The sequence below is a fragment of the Trichomycterus rosablanca genome, chromosome 1 (genome assembly GCF_030014385.1).
Source record: "Trichomycterus rosablanca isolate fTriRos1 chromosome 1, fTriRos1.hap1, whole genome shotgun sequence".
Classification (NCBI taxonomy): Eukaryota; Metazoa; Chordata; class Actinopteri; order Siluriformes; family Trichomycteridae; genus Trichomycterus; species Trichomycterus rosablanca.
Window position 1 is genome coordinate 86,822,649 of NC_085988.1, and position 20,193 is coordinate 86,842,841.

Below are 20,193 nucleotides of genomic sequence, written 5' to 3' on the forward strand. Positions count from 1 at the left end.
TCTGCAAAGTGGACAGGACGACTGCACCGTATTGAAGGGAGGATGGATGGGGTCATGTATAGCGAGATTTTGGCCAACAACCTCCTTCCCTCAGTGAGAGCATTGAAGATGGGTCGTGGCTTGGTCTTCCAGCATGACAATGACCCGAAACACACAGCCAGGGCAACTAAGGAGTGGCTCCGTAAGAAGCATTTCAAGGTCCTGGAGTGGCCTAGCCAGTCTCCAGACCTGAACCCAATAGAAAATCTTTGGAAGAAGCTGAAACTCAATGTTGCCCAGCGACAGCCCCGAAACCTGAAAGATCTGGAGAAGATCTGTATGGAGGAGTGGGCCAAAATCCCTGCTGCACTGTGTGCAAACTTGGTCAAGAACTACAGGAAACGTCTGACCTCTGTAAAGGTTTCTGTACCAAATATTAAGTTCTGTTTTTCCATTGTATCAAATAATTATTTCATGCAATAAAATGCAAATTAATTATTTAAAAATCATACAATGTGATTATCTGAATTTTTTTTTTTAGATTCTGTCTCTCACAATAGAAGTGTTCCTACGATAAAAATTACAGGCCTTTCCATTCTTTGTAGGTGGGAAAACTTGCAAAATCGGCAGTGTATCAAATACTTATTTTCCTCACTGTACCTCTCAGTAACTCTCATTGTTCTGCTTTGTTCAGGTGGTGTGAGGCTGGTGGATGGTGGAAGTCGCTGTGCTGGGAGAGTGGAGGTTCTTCATGATGGACGGTGGGGAACAGTGTGTGGTGATGACTGGGATCTGGACGATGCTGCAGTGGTGTGTAGAGAGCTGGACTGTGGGGAGGCTGTAGCTGTGCTGGGTGATGCTCACTTTGGACCAGGATCAGGACCAATCTGGATGGATGATGTGGGCTGTACTGGATCAGAATCTACACTGAGGAACTGTAGATCAACAGGTTGGGGGATGAATAACTGTGACCACAGTAAAGATGCTGGAGTTATGTGCTCAGGTAAAAAGTGTACATAATTGATGTAAGATATGACATTCAAATTAATAATAATAATAAGTATTACAACTCCAAATCAGAAAAAGTTGGGACAGTGTGGAAAATGCAAATAATAATAAAAATAAAAAAAAACACAGTTTCTTACATTTATTTTGACTTTTTAATGTTTGTAATGTTGTCGTTCCTTTTCACCACTTAAAAGAGGTTTTGGCACCGAGGAGAGCGAGTGATTTAGTGTTTCAGCTTTTTTTTTTTTTTTTTTTTTTTAAACTCTATTTTTATTGGGATTTAACAGTGAATACAATGAGAGAAAAAACAAAACAATAACAAAAAATACAGAGAAGGCAGATCTTGAACTGTCAGGGATTACTGTTAAGTTACATTTCCTTAAATGTCCTTATCATTGATATTAATAGTCCTTGAGGTTATAACAGGGATGGATCTTTGACATTACAGAAAGATATACAGTTCCCATTTGAAGTCAGACAAAGCATAGGCCTTTATACACAGATAAATAATGTACAAATTATTATAAAGGAGTAAATAAATCAGCTCAGAGCAATGTATGATTTCCAGTTTCCCCAGTATTTTTCAAATCTTTTAGCAGCGTGTCTCAACGAAAACGTCATTCGTTCCATGACATAAATCTCCTGAACTATTTCAACCCATTCTGAAATTGTTGGGGAATCTTTGCTTAGCCATTTCCTAGTTATGGCTTTTTTGCTACCTGCTAATAATATTTGTAACAGGTATCTATCTTGTTGTCTCAATTCAACAGGCACATTTCCCAGGTAAATGACACTGAAATTAAAATCTAATTCGAAATTGATTATTAATCTTATCTCCTTTACCACATTTTCCCAATAAGTAGAAATGTTTGGGCATTCCCAGAAGATATGAAAATGATTGGCTGACCTATTACCACACATTCTCCAGCACTGTCCATGTATGGGGTTCTTATTTTGTAGTTTTTTAATTTTGGGGGTTATAAAGAACCTTAAAATATTTTTCCAAGTAAATTCCCTCCAAAGACCTGAGCTAGAGGTAGAGGACAGTGTTTTGCATATATTTAACCAGTCATCCTCAGTTAACTTTATATTAGCCTCTTTCTCCCATTTTGATTTAACATACATTGTGGAAATACCCTTTTCAAACTGTAGAGATGAATATATCCTAGAGATCAATCCTCGATTAGTGCTCCCTTTATATGAGTCAGTAAATATCTTAATTAAAGTCATTCCCCTTTCTCCCACCGTTTTAATGTTTTTATCAAAGTAATGTCTAAGTTGAAGATATCAAAAAAAATCTTGTTTTTCCAAGTTGTATTTTATTGTAAATTGTTGATAACTATCTATACCCCTTTTGGAAGATATTGTACAGTATGATGTAATACCCTCATTTATCCAATGCTTGAATCTACTATCTATTTTAGCTGGTGTAAATTCTGAATCAAACGCTGCCCAGCGTAAAGTTCGTGCATTTCTTTCAAATTCTGGGTCTTTGATTTCTTTGTACCAAATACTTAAGGGGACTGCAATCCATATATTCATTTTATCCAAATGTTTCTTTATGAGATTTTTGTCACCTAATATAGATGGTAGGGGGATATTTATTTGACTTTGTTCTAAGGCTTTCCATTTCGCCTCATGTTCTGGGTCACACCAGCATACCAAGAAACTTAATTGGGCCGCTCTGTAATAATCTTCTAAACAGGGCAAGGCCAATCCACCCTGTTCCCTGGATAACTGTAATGTCTGTAATCGAATTCTTGGTTTTTGATTTCCCCAAACAAAAGTTGAGATCATTCTTTTCCACTCATGAAATTGTTTAAGAGGTACTTCCACAGGCAATGATTGAAAAAGAAAAAGCAGCCTAGGTAATATATTCATTTTTATAACATCTATTCTGTTGGACATACTCATTGGTAACAGGGACCAACGACTTAGGTCTGTTTTAATTCCGGCTGTTATTGGGATGTAGTTTTGTTTGTAGATGTCAGATAAGTCCCTCGGTATTTGCACCCCTAGGTATTTAATTGTAGTACTTTCCCATTTAAATATTTGTCTTTTATTACTTTTTACCTTTTTATAGTCAAAAGTAAGAATTTGGGTTTTGTGTAAATTTAGCTTGTAGCCTGAATAGGTTCCGAATTTTTTGAGCAAAGATAACATTTTAGGTAGACTTGAATCAGGTTTAGTCAGGGTCAAAAGTATGTCATCTGCGTATAAGCATATCTTATATTCTGTTTTCTTGATTAACACACCTGTTATGTCTTTATCCTCTCTAATTGCCTGCGCTAGGGGTTCAATAAAGAGGGCAAAAAGTGTGGGACTAAGCAGGCATCCTTGTCTGCATCCTCTTTCGAGGGATATAGTTTTGGATAAATTTCCATTTATTTTAATCCTGGCTGTTGGAGAATAGTACAAGGATTTCAGACAATTAATCAACTGATCATTAAAACCAAATTGTTTAAGAACTAAATATAGATATTCCCATCGGACAGAATCAAATGCCTTCTCAGCATCCAAACCGAGAACCAACGAGTCTAGGTTACTGTTTTTCATATGATCAATAAGGTGAAGAGTTCGTCTTACATTGTCCTGGGTGCGTCTATTTTTAACAAAACCAGTTTGATCTGTGTCTATCAGGTCAGGAACTATATCCTCCAATCTTTTTACTAATATTGAAGCAAATAACCTGTAATCCATATTTAGAACAGAGATGGGTCTATATGAACCACAATCTGTTTTATCTTTACCCGTTTTAGGGATTACTGAGATTATTGCCTGTCTCCATGACAGAGGGGGGACTCCTCCCCTGAGAACATAATTAAAACAGTCTTTAAGTAATGGTATTAATATTTTTCTGAAAGTCTTATACCACTCTGATGGGTAGCCATCAGCCCCCGGCATTTTGTTAGTTTTCAATCTAGATATAGCATTATTTATTTCTTCTTCTGTTATCTCGTGAGTTAATGTTCTATTTTGTTCTGTTCCTATCGATGGTAAATCTAGAGATATCAAAAATTGAGATGTGTCTTCTAATTTAGCTGCTGGAGGTTGAGTGTATAGTCTTGTGTAGTATGTTTCAAAGGAGTTTTGTATGTCTTCCAATTTGTCACTCATTTTATTAGTCTGGGGATCTTTTATTTTGAGTATAAATCTATCTGCTTCTTGTTTACGTAGTCTCCATGCCAACAATTTTTTAAATTTGGGTCCGTTATCATAAAAATTTTGTTTAATTAATTTCAATTTCCTTTCAATTTGATTGTCATATAAATCATTTAAAAGTTTCTTTGTATTTAGAATCTGGTTTAAAATGCTGGTTTCACTATGTATCATATGTTTATTTTCGAGGTCTTTTAATTTTTCAGTCAAGTCTCTAATTTGTTTTTCTTTTTCCTTTTTCCTGTGAGCCGTCCACATTATTAGTTTGCCTCTAATAACAGCTTTCGCCGCATCCCACAATATATTAGGAGTTACCATTCCATTATTATTATTAAACATATAGTCTTTAAATTCACTTTTTATATCTTTTAGACATTGAGGATCATTCAGAAGACTAGTATTAAGTCTCCATAAGGTCTCTTTGGGTTTATTGTCTAAGTGTAGTGTTAAATATACCCCTGCATGATCTGAGATGTCCCTTACCCCTATATCACACTTTTGAATTCTGTGTCTATCTAAATTAAACATAAAAAAATAATCAATTCTTGTATAAACTGAATGCGCATGGGAAAAAAAGGTAAAATATTTATCATGTGGGTGAAAATCCCTCCATATATCTACCAAGCCTGATTCCTTAAGCAGTTTATTAATGTATGTTGCTTCGGGATATATCTTTTTTGTTCTACTCGAGGAAATTAATGGGGGGTGCAAATGGATATTCCAGTCTCCACCACATATCAATACACCTACCGCTTCCAAAGATATCATGTTGAAAATTTTTTAAATCAGCTGTTTATTGTTACCTGGTGGTCTATATACATTCAACAGTGTAATTTCTTTATGATCGAGAAAACCCTTAACCATTATAAAACGCCCTTCTTTATCAGTGATCTGTGAGGAAAACTGGAAATTTACTCTATTTGGAATAAGTATAGCAACCCCCCTTGTGTTTTTCTTTTCGAAAGAAGAATAATATAAATTTTTAAACCCCATTTTCCGCAGCTTCTCATGTTCACTATTCGAGAGGTGTGTCTCTTGCCAAAAAATTATATCATGCTTTTCTTTTTTCATTTTAGCTATTGCCTTACTTCGTTTGATAGGATTGTGTAACCCATTCACATTGAGTGTAATTACTTTATATTGCTGGTAATACATTTCACTTATCCAAAAAAGAAAAACTTCTACCTAGATATTTAAGTACCTGAAGATGCCCTGAACAAAGAGTCTGCCTAAACATTAAAACAACACTTAACTTACAGAACATATTTAACAATGAAGACCTCCAAATCCGAAGTGTAAACTCAACTTCTAGATCGGGAAGGGAAGCCCTTAAACCTAAAGGGGTCCCCCCTGGTGCCACCTGACATGTCTGACCACTTGGGATCAGAGCAGTGCACATAAAACGCAAACATCAATTACCAGACATGTGGTCAGATTCAACAGCTTAATTCAACAAAAGGAAATTATCGTGAGTCTTTTATATTGCGCAGCGTTTCACCTGTTTCTTATTAAATACTCTTACCCAAACATTTTGGAAGCGCTCAGTCCTTTAAATTATTGAGTCTTGTGTTGTGTTGTTGTGGTGGCGGTAACCCTTTAGCTTCTCCTGGATGTGTAATAGGCGAGCCTCTCTGTGCCGGCGCGATGTTCCGCCCGCCGGCTCCCACGAGAGTCGTCTCATTCTCGCAGAGAGTGCACCTCGCTCAGGAACCTCATCCTCCAGGGAGTCCATTCCCCTTTTCCTCAAATCTTCCCTTGCTTCAGTTGGATTATTGTAAACAATTGGCCCCGTATCAAAAAAGACCCTGAGTTTCGCTGGGTAAAGCGTTTGAAAACGGAGCCCCTTTTCTTTAAGCGCTTTTCTGATGGAAGAAAAAGCCTTTCTTTTCTTGAGTGTCTCAGCTGGATAATCTTGCTCAAAAACACTCTCCTGCCGCTGTAGTGGATCTCTTTTTTTTTTCCAGGCGGAGCGGAGGACCAGCTCTCTGGTTTTATATTCCTGGAAACAGACCACAATGGACCTCGGGTTGGAACCCTGCGGTGGTTTCGGTCCGAGGGATCGGTGGCAGCGCTGCATAGCGAGAACTGCGTTAGGGAGGGATAGTTCGGTTGTGATAAGCTTCTCCAGAAAAACGTCCATATTGTCACCCTCCGCTCCCTCTGAAATCCCATGTATCCGTATGTTGTTCCTGCGTGAACGCGCCTCTAGGTCTGTTAGCTGGGCTTGGAGATTCTCCTGAAGCTCCAAAGTGTGGGAGAGTACCTGTTTAGCTTCGGCGCTCCACTCCTCCATTTCGGCTACTCTCTGCTCCGTCACCTCAACTCTGCCGGTTATATCTTTCAGATCAGAACCGATAGAGTTCAGCTTCTGGTTGACTTCTTCTCTAAAGTCTGCAAGCTCTCTTTTCAACAGTACCACCGTTTCGCTGATCTCCTTCTTCACATCTGAACGAACGCCCTTTATCTCGGCGATTAAGTTAGCTTGGATAGTTTCCATACTTTGTTGTTCCGCTGCTAGCGCGCTGCCAGCGTCCCCGTCGGCGTTTCCGCTTTCATTCGTGGATTTCTCGTCAGATGTAATGTTTTGTTGTAAATTTCCTCTTGTCTTTCTTTTGTGCCCCCCTTCCATGACACAAAAAACAACTTTTCTCTATGAATACTTAGTATTTATCAAAAGGGGGGGTAAGACCGTCTGGGAGCCTCAAACTTATGCTGCTGTCCGTATCTGCGCCATACCGGAAGTCTCTAGTGTTTCAGCTTTTATTTTGTCTCGTTCTTCCTGCAAACACGTCTTAAGATGTGCAGCAGTACGGGGGGTCGTCGTTTCAAAATCCTCCACACATTCTCTATTAGGGACAGGTCAGGATCTGACACACCCCCATACCATGACACACTCTGGCACTGACACACCCCCATACCATGACAGACCCTGGTACTGACACACCCACATACCATGACAGACCCTGGTACTGACACACCCCCATACCATGACAGACCCTGGCACTGACACACCCCCATACCATGACACACCCTGGTACTGACACACCCCCATACCATGACAGACCCTGGTACTGACACACCCCCATACCATGACACACCCTGGTACTGACACACCCTCATACCATGACACACCCTGGTACTGACACATCCCCATACCATGACAGACCCTGGTACTGACACCCCCCCATACCATGACAGACCCTGGTACTGACACACCCCCATACCATGACAGACCCTGGTACTGACACACCCCCATACCATGACACACCCTGGTACTGACACCCCCCATACCATGACAGACCCTGGTACTGACACACCCCCATACCATGACAGACCCTGGTACTGACACACCCTCATACCATGACACACCCTGGTACTGACACACCCCCATACCATGACAGACCCTGGTACTGACACACCCCCATACCATGACAGACCCTGGTACTGACACACCCCCATACCATGACCCTGGCTTTTGGATGTGTTGCTGATAACAGTCTGGATTTTTTTAGTCTTTGGTCCGGATCACACGGCGTCCATTTCTTCCATAATATATCTGGAATGCTGATTCATCTGACCATAATACATGTTTCCACTGTGTTGTGGTCCATCCTAGATGCCTCCGAGCCCAGAGAAGTGGATGCCGCTTCTGGACGTGGTTAACATAAGGCTTCTTTTTTGCACAGTAAAGTGTTAAGTATCATTAGTGCAGTAACTCTTTTGAGCTTGATAAAGGTTTGATAAACTAATAAAAGATGAATTATCTCAGCTTCATCCTGTCTGACATCAAATAAAAGTCAATGTAAGAAACTCTGTGTTTTATTTTATTACCATTTTCAATGCTGATTACCATTTTCAATGCCCAATTCTGATTTGGGGTTGTATTTGTGTACATGTTTTCTGTATTTTCTGTTTGTACTTTAGTAAAGAGACTGAAAAATAATTATGGACAGTCATTTAAACTTCGCTAAAACAACAAAGCTAGACTTTTGCATGTTTATATGTTTTTATATTCATATATATGTTTTGCATATACAATGACTAAAGTGATAAGTTTCAAGGTCTTACTAATGCCTTTATTTTGAAAATGAGGCAATGCATCATATGTTCATAAATTTTTTATTTATTTAATATTGCAGAAGTCAGACTGGTTGGTGGAGGTCTGCGCTGCTCCGGGAGAGTCGAGGTGCATCATGGGAAGACCTGGTACACAGTGTGTGATGCTGACTTTGACCAGCAGGATGCAGAGGTTGTGTGTCGAGAGCTGGGCTGTGGACTTCCTGTGGAGGTGCTGGGAGCTGCTGCTTTTAGTAGAGGAGAACATCAGGTGTGGACAGAGGAGCTTCAGTGTAGAGGAAACGAGTCTAAGATTCACCTCTGTCCAACATCACCTACCAGCCACACCTGCTCCCATTCCAGTGATGTGGGACTGGTGTGTGCTGGTAAGATCTTTTGCCATTTTCTCCTTCACTAAATATAATATAAATAAATATAATAATGTATTTATTGTAAGATTCTCACATTCTTTGTACCTCATTAATGTTCTGTCTACACATGGCAGATCTGTTTAACTCTCTATTGCTTATCCATATAATGTATTTTCTTATTAAGGACGTGTGAGGCTGGTGGATGGTGGAAGTCGCTGTGCTGGGAGAGTGGAGGTTCTTCATTATGGACAGTGGGGAACAGTGTGTGGTGATTATAACTGGGATATCAAAGATGCTGCAGTGGTGTGTAGAGAGCTGCACTGTGGAGAGGCTGTAGATGCACCGCGTCAGTCTAAATTTGGACCAGGATCAGGACCAATCTGGATGGATGAAGTACACTGTAATGGATCAGAATCTACACTGAAGAACTGTAGATCAGCAGGGTGGGGAAAACATGACTGTGATCATTATAACGAGGCTGGAGTTATCTGCTCAGGTAAATGGTACCGGAAAAGCATGTTACAGATTATTATTAACCACTACTATCCATCATTCCACCTGACTTCTAATTTTTAATTATTTCATATTTTATGTAAATGATAATATTTCAGAAGTCAGACTGGTTGGTGGAGGTTCTCGTTGCTCTGGGAGAGTGGAGGTGCATCATGGGAAGACCTGGTACACAGTGTGTGATGCTGACTTTGACCAGCAGGATGCAGAGGTTGTGTGTCGAGAGCTGGGCTGTGGACTTCCTGTGGAGGTGCTTGGAGCTGCTGCTTCTGGTAGAGGAGAACATCAGGTGTGGACAGAGGAGCTTCAGTGTAGAGGAAACGAGTCTCAGATTCACCTCTGTCCAACATCACCTACCAACTACACCTGCTCCCATTCCAGTGATGTGGGATTAGTGTGTGCTGGTAAGAGATGAATATTTCCCAGGTTATCTTATTATGTTTCTTATTGTGGAATCGTGTACACTGACTGTAACTGTAACGCATTGATTACCTTTCTCCAGAGCTTCTCGCAGCTGAAAGGATAGATCGTCCCGTTCCAATGGCCAGCGGACTATAGTTCCCAAAAGCCATAGCACTGATTAGCGCTATCTCGCAGCACCTGCAAGTGTCCTTTTTATTGAAGCACGTTACTCTGTGCTGAGTCAATCCTCAGTTGGTAAGGTAGTCGGCCGTTGTGCGTTTGATCACTCCTTACTTTCTTAAAGAAGAGTGCTCGTCGTGTTTATCTATAACTAGGGTGGCCACATTCATAGTCACAAAAAGGAGGACATCACACCCCCAAAAGGAGGACGTCATACCAGGAACAGGGGGACATGATACTGCAACACACAGAATGAAACCAGAACCCATATAACAGAGTTTTTGACTTCTATAACAAATGACGGTTTTACTCACCAAATGTTGTGTCTACTTTTGATATTTAAGTCTGTTCCTCGCTGCCTCCAAAAGTTTACTGATTGACTCAAGTAGAGGTGTATGCAGAACCGAGCGAGTGGGCAAAATTCAACCACCAAATCACAGACTAGCATTTAGAGGGCAGACCTTCTGCGTTTGGCCAGTGGTGGGCAAGCCAAGATAGGCAGTCAAATGAGGCTGTTAAACCAATGAAATGCAACGCATTTGTTTTGAAATGTACCTGAGCCAATGACAGATAATATTGATAAAAAATGTAACCAGTTCACTCCAAAAGGAGGATTTTTAAGTGTCTGTCCTAGCGTTGCATGAGCGAAGGACTGGCAGCTGAAAAACCGGACTGTCTGACCTAAAGCCGGACGTCTGGCCACCCTATCTATAACGCAAAGTTGCGCTTTTACCGCATTCCGTTGCTTCCGGGTTGGAAGCCAACGCTGGTAGACAAGTGAATATCTCTGCATTCGATTCTTCGGCAGAATCGGACCCGCGAGTCAATTCCTTTTCTAAAATTGTTATTTTCCTCACCCCCCCCTTTTTTTAGTTTACATTTTGGGGAATAAGCGTCCAGGATCATGACTTGTGTGCCAGTTGATTGGTGGACCGAGTAGCTGGTTAGTTGGCCACGGTCGAGTGTCCCACCTCGGGCTTTTCCCCCTTCTTAGTCTTATTTAGGTGTTTTTGTTTGTGCCCTGCACCTTGGGTCCTGTTTTTTATCGGCGGGGTTTGTCTGGGTGGGTCAGAAGTTTAAGTAGACCGGCTCTACTGGGAAAAATGACCACTATTCTATGTTTTCTCTATTTGTGGATAATGGCTCTCACTGTGGTTTACTGTAGTCACAGAGCCTTAGCAATGACAATAATGGCTTTGGCATTTTTTACTTCAATAAATCCTTGTTTATGCATGTTTTTATATTAAAGGTAGTTTGATGATTTTATACATCGCAAAAATAGATGAAAGTGGGAAGAAGCAAATATTTTTCACTTTACAATGAACCTAAAAATCTCTCTCTTCCTCTGCTCTACAGGAAGTGTGAGGCTGGTGGATGGTGGAAGTCGCTGTGCTGGGAGAGTGGAGGTTGTTCATGCTGGACAGTGGGGAACAGTGTGTGAAACAGGTCAATGGGGCATTAGAGAAGCTGCAGTGGTGTGTAGAGAGCTGGACTGTGGAGAGGCTGTAGATGCACTGGGTAACGCTCACTTTGGACCAGGATCAGGACCAATCTGGATGAATAATGTGGTCTGTAGTGGATTAGAGTCTGCACTGAAAAGTTGTGTATCACAGAGTTTGGAACAATACCCCTGTCAGCATAATCACGACACTGGAGTAATCTGCTCAGGTAAACTGCTAAACAAGCATGTCTCACATAATGCTGAAGTTTGGGCAATATTTAATTTAGAGTTATACAATTACTGCTTGTTATTTTATATTTTATTTTCATAATAAAAAACATACAGAACACAGAAAGTCCCGGCTTGTTGATGGTTCTCACCGATGCTCCGGGAGAGTCGAGGTGGTTCTTGGGAAGACCTGGACCACAGTGTGTGATGCTGACTTTGACCAGCAGGATGCAGAGGTTGTGTGTCGAGAGCTGGACTGTGGACTTCCTGTGGAGGTGCTGGGAGCTGCTGCTTTTGGTAGAGGAGAACATCAGGTGTGGACAGAGGAGCTTCAGTGTAGAGGAAACGAGTCTCAGATTCACCTCTGTCCAACATCACCTACCAACCACACCTGCTCCCATTCCAGTGATGTGGGATTAATCTGTTCTGGTGAAGTATCCTGATTTATTTCTCAGTCTCAGTGTCACTGTTAATCACATTTCCTTCATCACTGAGCTCTCAGTTGTTTGTTCAGGTCACACTGAGGCTCGGCTGGTGGACGGTCCAGACTCCTGTTCTGGTCGAGTGGAGCTCCAGTACCTCAGTGATTGGGGAACAGTTTGTGCTGGAAGCTGGAACATGAAAGCTGCCAGTGTCCTCTGTGCCCATCTGAATTGTGGGAGTGCTGTGGCTGTCCTGGAGGCCGACCGGTTTGGGGAGGGGAGCGTCCAGATCTGGTCTGATGTGTTTGATTGTAAGGGAAACGAGACCCACTTGTCCAAATGTCCAGTCTCATCATGGAGTCGAGCTGCATGCTCTCATAAACAGGATGCTGGAGTTATCTGTACTGGTGAGATGTTAAAGTGGTGTAGGACCTGTTTATGAAGAAACTGTGTTTCCTTATTGAACCTTGATTTATTGTTTCTCTTCAGGTTCTTCTCTGGCGTTTCATGATGGACGAGTGAGGTTAACAGGAGGAAGTGAGTGTCAGGGGGAGGTGGAGGTTTATTTTGGACAGGACTGGAGGAAGGTTCTCCTGGACTCCTGGAGTCTGGCTGAGTCCTCTGTGCTCTGCAGACAGCTGAGCTGTGGGTCTGTGCTGAACTTCAGCTCCTCTCCATCCACTACTGAACACAACCACACATGTGGAACAGCTTTCAATTGCTCTGTAAGTGAAGAACATCTGGGGAACTGCAGCAGTGCAAAACCTGCTAACTGCAGCTCCAGAGAACTGCTGTCCATCACCTGCTCTGGTAAACACTTTATATTATTTATAATAATTATAATAATAAGTTTTAAGTGATTAAATGAATATATTTAGGGCTGAATACATTTGATGGTTTGTGGTAACACCTTCAGGTTCACCATTCCATATATATAACCATTAAAATGTTAAGGTTTCCATCAAATATTTTCTGTTCTGACTTTTATAATCAATTACAGGATGAAAATTAGCATGAACCCATTTCATTTGCAATAATAAATACAGCAATGAAAAAGTGTGTGTGTGTGTGTGTGTGTGTGTGTGTGTGTGTGTTTATAACCAAGGTCAAAGGTCCATCAAGCTGGTTGGTTCTGGTGGAGACTGTGCAGGAAGGCTGGAGGTTTTCCACAGTGGTTCATGGGGAACAGTGTGTGGTGACTTGTGGGATATTAAAGATGCCCAGGTGGTTTGCAGAGAACTACAGTGTGGTGTGGCCCTCAGTACCCACATACCAGCCTGGTTTGGTCCTGGAACTGGGTCCATATTGCTGAATAAGGTGGAGTGTGAGGGGAACGAGACGTCCCTGTGGAACTGCAGATTTAAGGTCTGTGAGGAGAATGAATGTGGACACCAAGAGGACGTCGGGGTGGTGTGTTCAGGTACTGAAATTCTTCATCATATACAGATGTAATAAGTGTTTATATACATTAATAGCATTAAATAATTATCAGTCAACTTTTTCCTCCAGAATTTAAAGAAATCAGACTCACTGGGGGGTGTGAGGGGAATCTGGAGGTTTTTTACAATGGAACCTGGGGTAATGTGTGTTTCAATGGGATGGACGATGGTACAGCGGGTGTAATCTGTCGAGAGCTGAACTGTGGAAGAACTGGAAGTTTATCTTTAACAAAAGCAAGACTGGAATCTGCTCCTAACTGGCTGGATCATGTAAAATGTAGGAAACATGATTCCACTCTGCTTCATTGTCCATCTTCACCATGGGGACAGAACGAGTGTGATAGTAGCGCTGAGGTGGCTCACATTAAATGTTCAGGTAGGTCGAGCTTCTCTTCATTTTGTACTGGTTCTTATGGAAAAGTCCAATAGGAAAATATATTATGTAATAAACTATTATTATTACTCCTGCAGATGATGGAAAATCTGTACGTACTCATGGATCATGTCTTCCATCTTCCCACCTGAGATATTGCTCCAGTAAGAACTCATGTGTGATGTGTGTTAGTGTTGTTGTGATTCCTCATGTGTGATGTGTGTTAGTGTTGTTGTGATTCCTCATGTGTGATTTGTGTGTGGTGTAGATCACCTGCCTCTCAGGCTGATTGAAGGAAAGGGAAGCTGCTCTGGAAGGCTGGAGGTTTATTATGATGCTACATGGGGAAGCGTTTGTGATGATCAGTGGGACATCAGAGATGCTCAGGTGGTCTGCAGGCAGCTGGGCTGTGGTGGAGCACTGAGTGCTGATAGGAACGCTACCTTTGGTGCTGGTGAAGGAACCATCTGGCTGAACAGAGTGAAGTGTAGAGGAGACGAGATTCACCTGTGGAACTGTCATCATTCCCTGAAGTACCAGACAGACTGCACCCACAAACAGGATGCTGGAGTCACATGTGCAGGTCAGAGGGGTGGGATTACTTTTAGGAATAAAATCCAATTACAGTTTTATCTCTTTTATTACTAAATATAAAAGGTTTGTTACATTTCTGTTAATGTAGAGATATCAGCATCCTCTACTACTACACCCACAACAACCACCATCATCACTGAAGCAGGTAAAATATTTTACTTTCTATCATCTATACACACGTTAATAAATAAACTCTGTTATGATCTACAAAAATATCCTTTATATTTAAATTGCAGTGACACAAACAATGAAAAGAACAGCCAATCCAGAACCTCCATCAGCAGCTGCTCTATCCACCCCTCCACTGGCCCTGATCCTGCTGGGAACGCTGCTCTTCCTGGCCTTAGTGCTTCTGGTTGTGATGTTTTTCCAGAACAGAGGACTCAGGAGAGGTAGGAACATTCAGAGATGTAACACTAGGGCAGTGGAAGCTCAGTGGTTAAGGTACTGGGCTAGTAATCAGAAGGTTGCTGGTTCAAGCTTCACCACCACCAAGGTACCACTGTTGGGTCCCTGAGCAAGGCCCTTAACCCTCAATTGCTCAAATTGTTTAGTCATGATGGAAGCATGGATGAAAGCATGTGCAGTACTGTTTCAGTTCATGGACATTTACAGTCGTAAACTTGTTCAGATTATAATTTAATGATCATGAATACAATGTTTTACTGAGTGTGTATTTACTCTATATAACACAGTAAATTTTACCTTGTCTCCATTGCCAGGTCTCTATAATAAGGATAAGTCTGTGTCTGAGCCGGTCTATGAGGATCTAGATCACCGATACCCGACTAGACAAAACACTGAAAGAGGTAAGTGATAAAGTTTAATATATAAATCTGGACACTGTGGCCAGGTTACATATTTTGTAGATTTCAAGTAAAAACACACATTAGCTGCAGACAGTTAAACACAATGGTGCATATAAATGTGATTAATTTATGTTGAATGAAAATTACATTATAATATAATAAGGAGGAAAATAATGAACCCGCACCTTAACTAAGTAGTTAGGCCTTAATTGACTCGATCATAACTATTGTTTGTCAGGAACTGTTAGTAAGAACTGACAGTAAATGAATATTCCAGAACATACAAGAATGGTTAAAATCTGAAAATAAAGCTATTTAATGTCTACAAAGCAGAAAAGCGGGTATAAACATATTGAAGCACTTCCAGCTGTATGTGTGATGTTTAACATCAGCTTTATTCTTTATATTTTTTATTTGTTTTGAAAAAATGTAAATGATTAAATTCTCAACAGGAAGTCTCCTCTCTGAATCACAGCATTCTGGGTATGAAGATGTGGATGAGGAGCTTCTCTCAGGTAAAAGATCTGGAAGGTGGATTTGTTCATTATCCTGACTTGTTCATTTTGGTCTCTTTGTTGTGTTAGTTTGTATTCGTAGCATCTTAGTGGAGTTCACAGCTTTTTTCTTTCATCATAAAATTCTCTTCAAAAGTAAATGTAGTTTGTTGTTAAAAATAATTTTAAAAAATAGTTATGAGATGCTTTTTGTTTTTTAGTAAAATCTGGGTTTGAAGATAAAGCCGAGTATTATGATGATGCCGTCACAACTAATGACCTGATAAGTTTGTAACTTTGTTAAATTATCACAATTTATTATTTTAATATTAATGATTAAATAAAGATGATTGATCTGTTTATACAAATGTTCTGAATTTATATGATTTATGTGATACAGCGAATGTAAAAACAGCAGAGGAATATGATGATGCCATCACTGCTGGATCAATTCCTGAAAACATACCTGGTAATAACCTGTATTTTTAATATTAAATATGATTATATTATTTAAATTAGTTAATGTAGATGATTGTAGGAATGTAGAACCTAAGTGTCTTTTATCCACCCAGGAATAATGGCTCTGTTCTCAGACCGTTATTCTGGGAATTGTTGATAACATCCTGCGGTTTTCCCAGAACCTTAAGTTCACCAAGATGCACAAAGCAAGTGTAAATGGCGGCCTGTAGTAACTGCTAAAACATGTGAAGATCTAATAAGTAACATCTGCGTCAATATGTGAAAAGCAAGTTTCTTAAGCGGGTCAGGGTGACCCTCACCTCTCAAGTGAGCAGAAAAACAAGCAAGTGGGTTAAGATGAGGTGACAGACAATAAAGTCTCATATTCCAGTACAATCCCCAAAATAATCAAGAATTTAAACAAGTAAATAATAGTAATTACCTCAAGTAGATTCATCAATTATAAACAATTAAAATCTCAATAAAATCTTAAACAGCTCTGATTTACTGGTGGAAAAAAACAAAACCTTGCTAAGTTAAATTGTGGTGAAATAAAATTAATTATAAATGCATTAAAATACATTCTGGTAAAACCACTTCAGGAGACTTTATTACAATTTAATTGGTACAAAAACTTTATTTATTGTAACTGGTACAAAAGAAAATATTTAACTGTTTTTAACTGAAGGTTTTCTAACCTTCCAACTAAAAACAATTAACTTAAAATCAGTGCAGTAGATGGGATGAGTCTTCCAAAATCTGATCCTCTGTTTTCATGTGATTTAGGTGATACGAGGAGAGTGGACACACCAGAGGACTATGATGATGTGATGACTGCTGGACTGATCCCTGATAACGTAGCCGGTGAGCTTCTGTTTAGTGATTTCTTTTAGAAAGCTGTAGAAATGAATCCTCCATACTGTAAAGAACTTTGTACACTGGTTCTGCTGTAGTGTGTTTATATTTATTAAGATCTAGAGCAGGGGTCACCAACACGGTGCCCGTGGGCACCTGGTCGCCTGCAGGGACCACGTGAGTCGCCCGCGGGGCATGTTCCAAAATAGCACTAGTGACTATGGAGCTCCGTCTAAAAATTGTATTTGTGCTGCTGTTCTTTTTGAATCAATAACACTTGCATTGGTGTAGATTTGAAAATGACAAAACTGAATATAAAATTTAAAAAACAAAACTGTTTGATGTTTATGTGAGCTCTGATCTTGTCTGCGTGCGGAGTTTTAAAACGTGCGCATAACCCTGAGACAAGCGAGCTACGCATGCGCAGCTACAATACGGAGCGAGATGCGGGTTTTACCATGAAAAAATAATAATGAAAAAACACAAGAAAAGCGAAAAAAAAACTTAATATTTTCACAATGATTTGGAGGAATGTGGAGAGACGCTTCAGTACGTGTTACAAAAACTTCCCTGTACATCGTAGATTTTTTTAAAAATCGTACATAACTGATAATAAACATGATTTGTTCTAAAATGTTGCAGGTAGTGATAAGTACAAACAGGACGGTATCTGACTGCGGTAAAGTTTAATATTCAACATTCGTTTAACATTCGCCATTTCGATCTTTGTAAATGGTTAAAAAAACACCTAACACTCACTTTATTTATGATTTCTTACACAGATAAAAGTAGGCAACATACTACAGTACAAAAACTATTTTATGGTCAATTTAAGATTACATGTATTTATTTACAGAAAGGTTATAATGAAACCGTTATCAAGCTCCCACTTCATCTAACGAGTTAGGGAGCGTCATCAAACTAACAGAAAAACATAGGAGACGTTTACTCTGCACTTATTACAGACAAATAAATCCATTAAAGTCTTGTAATGATTTGATGGATTAATGTCAAACTATTTTTATACAAACACATTAAATACTACAAACCATATTTTTTTTCAAAATAACGTTAGTATTTATTTTCCATTATTTTTAAAGTATCAATAAAGAATGAAAAGAATTGTCAAAAAATTTTAATGGAGATGAATAAATTTATAAAGATCTCAAGCATTTTTTTAAGCATTTTTATATACAAACAATCAATCTTCCTCACCTACTACAATATTTATTGTATAATAATTTTATTGTGCAAATAAATCTATTAAAATTTTGTATAATTTCATGAATTAATGTCAAACTATTTTTTATATACAAAATTAACGTCCCTTACCTCATACAAACCTTATTTTAAAAAGAATCCTTTTATATTTATAATGCTACATATGTGCTACATATGTGCTCATTCATACAAAACTGTCAAGACAGATATTTACAAAAATATCAAAGATGTGATAGCTCTGACAGATTTAGATTAATAGAGAGAAATAATGTTACATGTTGAAATATATGTTTCCTATACCATGGTAAATCGTTGTTAATAATTATTCTGAGGAATCATTAACATTAACATATGATCAGACAGTCTGTTCATATATATGAATATTGATAATAATAATAATATTAATAATAATAATATCATTAAAGGTGAACCGTGCAACTTTATGTTATTCAGGAAGTTTGTATCACCAAGTAGCCCTTCGCATTATTCAGTAGCCTTGAAGTAGCTCTTGGTCTCGAAAAGGTTGGTGACCCCTGATCTAGAGGGAGGATTTTTACATTCACTACACTTTATAAGATCAGAATTCATGTGATGAAAATGGAATCATTAAATCCACTGTGATTGGAGAGATTCCTGTAGAGCATTTGTGGAGCTTTACTGGCCCCCTGTAACTTTAAGAACTGGTACCTGAGTAAAGTTGAAATCTGGGTGTTTTGGTGTAGAGGACGAAGCTGAGAATTATGATGACGCCATTACAGCTGATCAGAAGTCCCAGATCATGACAGGTAGGACAATAATATCACAATATTGTAACTTCAAGCATGAAAAGAGTTCTGAACCACATCATGACTGATTTCATGGTATTGATCTCTACATTTTGGCAGAAGAAACACCACCAGAGGACCATGATGATGCTGTTACCATGGAAACAAAGCCAAACTTGATAACAGGTCTGTTTCTCTGACAGGAGGAAATGAATTTGAAACAAGCATCAATGCAGTAAGAATTCAGTTGAGTTTCTTAATACCATCATCAATTCTCTTCTCATGTTGCTCTAATAGAGGAATCAGAGGACTATGATGATGTGATGGGTGCTGAACAGGAAGTAGGAGGTGCAGAAGGTGGGTTGGTTTAGCTCCATGGCTGTGTGTGAAATGTGCATGATTAAGGAGGATGGAGTAAATGTTGTAAATAAAGTGAACAGGCAGCAGAGTGAAAGTTTGCTTCCATTATTGATCATCTATGAGGAACATTTCAGCCTCCTCCTGATTTTAAACACCTCAATTTACTCATTTTACAGATTATGATGACGTGGAGGAGGAGCCTCAGAGAGACCCAGACCATGTGACCCAGAGACGCCGCCCAATGTCTTTGTTCAGGAAATGACATCATAACATCTCTAACCTCAGGAAATGATTTTCTAACAGCTTCAGCTCCTGATATTTTATTCAGCTGAATATTTGTTGATCTCAGTGTTGAACGTTTCAGTCGAGCACGGGGGGTAAAAACTTCCCCAAATTTTATTTTACATTCTGTAACCAAACCAGCCACAGTGCGCTAACACAAAGATTCAGCTTATAATATATTTTTATTTTGTATGTTTTATGTTTGATCTGTTTGTTACATTCATGAAGATTTTATTACATTTTAAGAAAAAAAAATCAATTTGCTGTAAGTAAAACAAAAAAATTCTACATATTTGATATTAATATTTTGTAATGTTTATATTTTATTATAATTAACTTTTAGGTTGTTTAATATTTTTATACCTGACGTGACCTAACACTTTATTTTTATACATTTAAAAGTTGCTAATCTGTGTTTACCTGTATACAGTATATATATGCCAATTAAACTTTAGAGACTGCTGAACGGAAGCAAAGACTACAGACAAGGCAAGATGTGGCTGCTCAGCTGAATTTTGAGATAATGCATATTAAACAGCAGCTCATCGACACCTGGCAGAGAATTCAACAAACCACAGGATGGCTCTTCCACCCCAACCTAGCGAATACTCTGCAGATGCAGCTGAGCCACCTACAGCACATAACTCAAGGAACTGAGGCAAGCCGGTGCTTCATGCAACAAATAAATCCCCCTCACAGAGCTAACCCACACAGATGTTATGAAGATGATCTGTCCCATGGGTTAACAACGATGAGAATGAATGACTGGTAAAGGAAGTGGTGTGAG

The 20,193-nt window shown here is 39.4% G+C and overlaps 1 protein-coding gene across 1 annotated transcript in view; it reads left to right on the forward strand.

The window, feature by feature from the left end:
* The window catches only part of LOC134330789 (scavenger receptor cysteine-rich type 1 protein M130-like), a 38,035-nt gene extending 18,504 nt beyond the window's left edge, over positions 1-19,531 (forward strand). The window contains exons 5-27 of the mRNA XM_063012083.1: positions 674-982; positions 8,286-8,588; positions 8,758-8,778; positions 9,206-9,487; positions 11,022-11,333; positions 11,452-11,763; positions 11,849-12,163; positions 12,246-12,571; positions 12,852-13,176; positions 13,266-13,580; positions 13,667-13,732; positions 13,837-14,151; positions 14,251-14,307; positions 14,399-14,554; positions 14,885-14,975; positions 15,283-15,332; positions 15,412-15,486; positions 15,687-15,752; positions 16,711-16,788; positions 18,723-18,785; positions 18,885-18,950; positions 19,062-19,121; positions 19,301-19,531. Coding sequence (XP_062868153.1) covers positions 674-982; positions 8,286-8,588; positions 8,758-8,778; positions 9,206-9,487; positions 11,022-11,333; positions 11,452-11,763; positions 11,849-12,163; positions 12,246-12,571; positions 12,852-13,176; positions 13,266-13,580; positions 13,667-13,732; positions 13,837-14,151; positions 14,251-14,307; positions 14,399-14,554; positions 14,885-14,975; positions 15,283-15,332; positions 15,412-15,486; positions 15,687-15,752; positions 16,711-16,788; positions 18,723-18,785; positions 18,885-18,950; positions 19,062-19,121; positions 19,301-19,386 — 4,049 coding nt within the window. The 3' untranslated portion in view covers positions 19,387-19,531. The remainder of the gene's footprint in view (positions 1-673; positions 983-8,285; positions 8,589-8,757; positions 8,779-9,205; positions 9,488-11,021; positions 11,334-11,451; positions 11,764-11,848; positions 12,164-12,245; positions 12,572-12,851; positions 13,177-13,265; positions 13,581-13,666; positions 13,733-13,836; positions 14,152-14,250; positions 14,308-14,398; positions 14,555-14,884; positions 14,976-15,282; positions 15,333-15,411; positions 15,487-15,686; positions 15,753-16,710; positions 16,789-18,722; positions 18,786-18,884; positions 18,951-19,061; positions 19,122-19,300) is intronic.
* The last annotated feature ends 662 nt before the right edge of the window (positions 19,532-20,193 follow it).